This window comes from Triticum aestivum, chromosome 7D (assembly GCF_018294505.1).
Source record: "Triticum aestivum cultivar Chinese Spring chromosome 7D, IWGSC CS RefSeq v2.1, whole genome shotgun sequence".
In the NCBI taxonomy this organism is placed as follows: domain Eukaryota; kingdom Viridiplantae; phylum Streptophyta; class Magnoliopsida; order Poales; family Poaceae; genus Triticum; species Triticum aestivum.
The window spans coordinates 609,469,593-609,475,501 of record NC_057814.1 but is presented as its reverse complement, the minus strand read 5'-3'; the positions used below and the strand labels follow the sequence as shown (position 1 = coordinate 609,475,501).

Here is a 5,909-nt window from a genome sequence, read left to right as displayed (position 1 = left end):
GCATGTTGTTCCCTCTGTTTTCTGCCTGAAAGAGCTGCAGTTGTTGTACTTAGGGCTCCTTTGTTTCAAAGAAATCCTATAGGATATTTTTCTTATGTTGGGAATTTTTCTTAGGGCTCCTTTGTTTTGAAGAAATCCTATAGGATATTTTTCTTAATTTGGGAATTTTTCTTAGGGCTCCTTTGTTTCAAAGAAATACTATAGGATATTTTTCTTACGTTGGGAATTCTTCTTAGGGCTCCTTTGTTGCAAAGAAATACTATAGGATATTTTTCTTACGTTGGGAATTCTTCTTAGGGCTCCTTTGAAGTCCTTGGGAATTTTTCTTACGTTGGTCCTTTGGTTCATAATAGGATTGGATGCCATAGGGATTTTCCATATGAAATCTTTTGGAGTAGTTGCTACATTTCGTAGGAAGGGGCTGTTTGGATTGTGGCTACCTTTGTCATATATTGCCACATTAGCCTGACTTGAGTTGCTCAAATGTTAGCCACACTTTTTGTGTCTATGACATGTGGGGTTCACTCCTCGTAAAACAATATTTGCCTTAGATGTGGCTAGAACCAAACATGAACCTAATTTGATCAGACTTGCCTAAGACGAGGTGTGGTAAAGTGTGGCTAGGAACCAAACAGCCCTGAAAATTTAACATCCACTCTAACCTCGTTTTAGAGCTTGTTTGTTTTTCATGTGACATCAAACACTCCCTGCTAACCTTATAGGAATCAAGTGCACATGTCCTATGCTTTTCCTATTCCCGCATTTTCGGAATCTTATTATGAATCAAAGAGGCCCTTGTTACTCGTGTGTCCATCGTCCTTGGTTTTGTGCAGATTCTGTGGCCCGTGGCTCACCCATGCCGATGCCATCTTGGATGCTGCTGACTTTGCACGGCCGAGTGAAGTCCGGGGAAGCAGGGGCGCCCATGCCCGGGGCACATGCGCTGCGACGACGAGGACGATGCGGATGCATGTGATGGCGTGATGCGACGAGGTGCGTGGGGGACGGCGCGCCCAACGTGACCGGCCTGACGCGGCGCCTCGGGCATGGGGCGACGGATCCGATTCTTGGGCCTGGTCTGTGGGTTGGCTGGCTGGCTGGCTGGCAAGGACTGGATTCCAGTAGGGACGGACGGGTCGGGCGGCTCCGGTACCAGGGCCCAGATCCGGCCGCGTCGGCCGGGCCGACGGACGGGACGGGGGTTAATCGCATTGTGTTACTGCTAGTACACTACAACTAGTTTACGTGCACATCTGCTCCTTGATCGTGCCTCCCGGGATCTTTCGTTACCTTCCCCAGATCTGCGCGAGGGGATCCGGAGATATCTCCGCAAACCAAAGCCTTTTCTGGTTCGTGCAGTCCATGCATCATGCCCGCCCATCGCAGATATTCCTCCTCTCGGCGTGCCAAATCTCTCGGCTCTCCGCCGCAAACTGAATCTGCGGGCCTTTTCTTTCAGGGGACCCGAATCTGCGAGGTTACGCTGGCTGGCGGTACCACGCACCAGCTGCGACACCCAACGTCCAGGCCCCCCTTGCCCTACTACCAGGTGTGATTATTAACTTAACGCGTTCTGGCCCCTCATGATTCTTCTTCTGACGGAAAACCGCCACCTGATTTCACAGAAAAAAAAAACGCAGGAAAAGACCGAGGGTGCAGACCCGGACAAGCGCATCATGGTCAGTACACATACAGGTACGCAAACATACAGCACCCACCCACACGACACAGATCACACGACACCTCCATCAATCCCACGGGAACGCAACACACAACCCACAGACACACACCACGGAACAGCCCGTATAAACTCACTCACAGCGACGCCGCGCCTCCGAGCACGGCGGCGCGCCACAAAACAGCTACAGATTTCTGGCAACTCCGTTACAACATTACCACTACATGTTTTTTCTTTTTTGGGGTACAGTACAGTACAGACGGTGTTGGGTCCGGGAGACTCCGGGGCGAGCAGCCGCCGTCGTCTCCCGGACCAATAAATAGCAGTATCAAGCCTTCTCCAAGATGGAAGCGCTATGTACATAATACGGGGCATTCGTTCTTCGCTCTCCGGCCGCGCCCGCCCTACCAGGACTGCTCGGCGTTGCCGTCACCTGCATTGTTCCTTTTTTTTTTTTGAGAATACGAGGGTATGAACACCTGAGCGATTTCAAGCATGTGAAAGGATTGTTTTTGAGCGGATCGCTGTACCTTTTTCTCTTGCTCTTGTCTGATGAGGACGAGGTAGGGTTGCTGTGCCAGTTCCGCTTGCGCTGGTTGATGAACCAGTTGTTGATCTGCTTCAGCTGCAGCCCTGTTTCCTGAACCAGCCGCGCCTTGTCCTCCTCCTAACAAAGCCAACACAGGGAGATCGATTGATGATCATCGGTAGTAGCGGAAAAAAAATTGCAGGTAAAAGGGTGATGATGGAATCTGCGGACTGTCACTTACAGTTGGGTACGGCCATTTTGCGTGGGCTTGCCACCAAGCCTTCAGAGTAGACGCCGTGTCTCCTGGGAGCTTTCCGGCTCTTCGCTTCCTCAGTATCTCCTCCCTGATGTCCACAAGCTTTTCTCTGTACCCCTGCAAGTCAGGAATAGAATTTTGTTTACAGTTCAGTTTGGACACAAACATGGTGGCAGCTGACAGAATGGAAGGCAGCAGTTTTACCTGTTTAAGCTCATGCTTCAGCTCTTGCCTTACGCGCTCGACCAAGGATCTCTCACCCTCGGTTAGCATCCCAAAGCCCATGCCATCTGACACATCATTTCCATCGAACATGTTGCTCTCACTGTCGACCGGATTGTCTTCATCATCAGACATAGTTGCCCCGGTGCCTTCACCAGGAGATGCCCCTACAGGAAGAATCGATATTAGCAAAACTCAGAACTGGCCAATCTCCAACTTATCCTGGTCACATTTATATTGCGTCTTGCCTTGGCAGGTACAATATATAACTAAGCCTATCCAGGCTTACTTAAGCTTGCTCTAGTTTTATATTATTATTATTATTTTTTCTGACACAATTCTCATTATTATCTGAAGGCAAACTTCCATGTTCAAGCATATGCCTCTCATCGTAAACTGATTGATTATTACACATACAAACAAATTATGCAAAGTTCTATTGCCAACAAAAAACTGAAAATCACTCCCTTTGGTTTTCACGGAGACACCAGTTTCCAGTGTGAATGGATATTAGCATGGTTTTCTCATAGGTGTGTGCCTCGTGATGCCTATAGGCAGAATGGTGGAAAATGTGCCATAGTAAAAGTAAATAGAAACAGCACTATATGCAGACAATCTCTGATGAATCAAATTCAAGTAAAGTACAATTCCACTAGAAAGTTTTCTAGCCATGTCAGTTCATTTTGACACTGAAGCGTTATTCGATATGAAAAACTTTTTTGCACTAGGCAAAGGGCTTCTTTTCCTATATGGATTGTATGTCATTTCGACAAGCAACATAAAGTATCTGAAAGGGTAACCCTTATGTGATGGTGCCCTATTATATAGTCCGTGACTGTTCCGTGTGGAAGCTAATTGCAATAGACATAGTAAGAGAAACTTTATCAGGACAGCTTAGCTAAGATTATGAACGCAAGGTACTGTCAGTTCAGTTGCATGGTTGGTGCAACACAAGGTTCATGAACAACTGCCACATACACCGAACTGAAATCTCAAAAGGTATAGCTTTAAAGCCAGGTTCAACAGCTTAAGTCTGCGATTCTTGTAACTGATAATATAAAAGAAGAACCGGTACTACTATAAAGGTGGACCTAGTATCTCATAGGACCTACAAGGGTGTGAATTATGACCTATATTTTCTGTCAGGGAATGCAACAATAGAGGAAAATGGTCAAGTTATCAAGTTTGTTCTAGTTGAATTTTAAAATTATTAACTACTTTTGTTATATTTGTACACGCTGGGGCCCAGGGTGCAGAGAACAGAAGTAATAAAACCTTTCTTTTAATTATTTTGAGATTCCAAAAGGTGTCCCTCATTCTAGCATGATACTTGCTGTGACTGTCAATTAACAAGCATGTAGTGTACAGATTGTTAAACCCTCTTCATAGAGAACTTAAGCAACATTCTTGCCGTTGAACTCAATCAAAAGTCATCGAGCTCTTTCTAGTTGAATGGAAACAATTAACTATTTGTGTTATGTTTGTACTCCCTGGATGCAGAGAGCAGAAGCAATGAATCCCTTCTGTTAAAAAAGAATTCCCCTGTGGCTGAGATCCTATAAAACGGCGCCCCTCATGTAGCATGATACTTACTGTGCCTATCAACCTCTTAATAAGCATGTAGTGTAGAGAACTAGAGATTGTAAAACCCTCTTCCTGGAGATATTTAGAAGCACATATCTAGCTGTTCAACTGAAACTGATGAACTTAAGATGCTGTATGGTACCTGTAAGACTCTGCAAAGTCTGCTCGAGCTCCCAGCAGGCCATCACCGCTTCCATGGCGTGGACGCGCACATGCTGCTGGAGCTGTTCCTTGAAGGAACAGAGCAGCAGCACATAATGTGTCTGCAACAAGGGAAGCAGAACCTTTAGAACACATATAGAAAAAGGCAGGTGGTCAGTAATAACCTTTACACAAGGAGAATTGCCATTTCCAGGCAAAGGAGCCCCTGCTTGCTTAGCAAAGGGACACTTGTAGTTGTTTTTTGGGGTTTGCTTTTGTCTCTATCGCAGAGGTGAGGCGCTTGTGGTTGAGAAAACAAAGTTGCTCACAGCTAGAGCCTAGAGCAAGCAGTAAATTATTTGCAGGTGGGATGGGTAATAATCAAGGGATGAACTAGCATAATAATACTCACAGTTGAAGAAGCTAACTTTAACCAAATCCACCCGCAGGGATTAGCGAGTACTAATAATCCCATATGAGCTCATGCGCAACCAATCAAACATGTTGTGTGCGTTCGAAAAAAAGGGTAATCTGGCTAGCCCGTTTGAAATCCCAATCCCAGCACGAGCGGGGAAATTTCATCGCCAAATCCCACCCAATCCCCAATTTTTCGAACCACGGACGCACGCACGCACGCCGCGTCAATCTACCATACTACAGCACGCGCGGAGCAGCCCGGCCCAGCCGACGCGGCGTCCGTACGCGGCCGGCGTGAGGCGAGGAGGCCTCGTGGTAGCAGCTCACCATGAAGAGGTCGAGCTCCTCGCCGCCGGCGGGCGCGCCTGCGGGGGGCATGGGCGGCGGGGCGCGCGCGGCGATCTGCGCGTCGATGCGGGGGAGCTGGTCGACGGGGGTGGCGACGCGCAGGCAGGCGACGTGCGCCTCCAGCAGCCGCTCGTACAGCGGGTGCGCCTCGATGGCCGCCTTCTCCCTCTCCCACCCGCCACCGCCCGCGCCCGCGCCCAAACCTGGCGCGAAGCCTCCGCCGGGGTTCCCCGCCGCCGCCGCAGCCGCGTCCATCCCCAGCGCGTGGTCCTGGTGGTGGTACTGGTACGCCATGGCCGTACCCTCGCCGCGCGCGCAGGAGAGGCGTGCGCGGGCTAGCTCCCGCTTGGTATCCGCTGCCTTGCTCAGGGACGAGTGGTACCACCGGGTCAAGTAGAGGAGGAGGACGGATGGGTGTAGGTGTAGGGCGCCAGCAGTAGCAGGCGGGCAGGCAGAGCAGGCGGGCGGGGCGGAGCGGTGCAGCGGCAGAGGGGACCGCGGGGCGGGGTCGAGGAGGAACCACAGCCATATGTATTCGCGTTTCCACGTGGTTCGTACGACAGTCGCGACAGTGAGCTGCACACCGCTCGAGCTACAACCAAACTTTTTACGGGCGCAGCAGCCCTTTTCCTGCATGTGAATTCCAAAAAAAAAAAAAAATTACCGGATTACGGCACTTCTTACCTTGTTTGACGCAAGTTCGTCAAAATTTATGAGTGAGGCGTTTTGGCTCC

The 5,909-nt window shown here is 49.3% G+C and overlaps 1 protein-coding gene across 2 annotated transcripts; it reads right to left on the bottom strand.

Moving 5' to 3' along the window:
• Positions 1-1,644: 1,644 nt before the first annotated feature.
• Positions 1,645-5,682, bottom strand: LOC123163756 (homeobox protein knotted-1-like 11). 2 transcript variants are annotated; one of them, XM_044581143.1, is made up of 6 exons: positions 5,155-5,682; positions 4,412-4,532; positions 2,668-2,852; positions 2,449-2,580; positions 2,209-2,345; positions 1,645-2,111 (listed from the first exon to the last, which is right to left on the bottom strand). In XM_044581143.1, the coding sequence occupies exons 1-6, from the start codon at positions 5,467-5,469 to the stop codon at positions 2,108-2,110; spliced, it is 894 nt and encodes a 297-aa protein (XP_044437078.1). In that variant the 5' UTR covers positions 5,470-5,682; the 3' UTR covers positions 1,645-2,107. The 2 variants fall into 2 exon arrangements, with proteins under 2 accessions (XP_044437078.1, XP_044437077.1); XM_044581142.1 differs by having other exon boundaries at positions 1,645-2,122; positions 5,155-5,681.
• Positions 5,683-5,909: the final 227 nt, after the last annotated feature.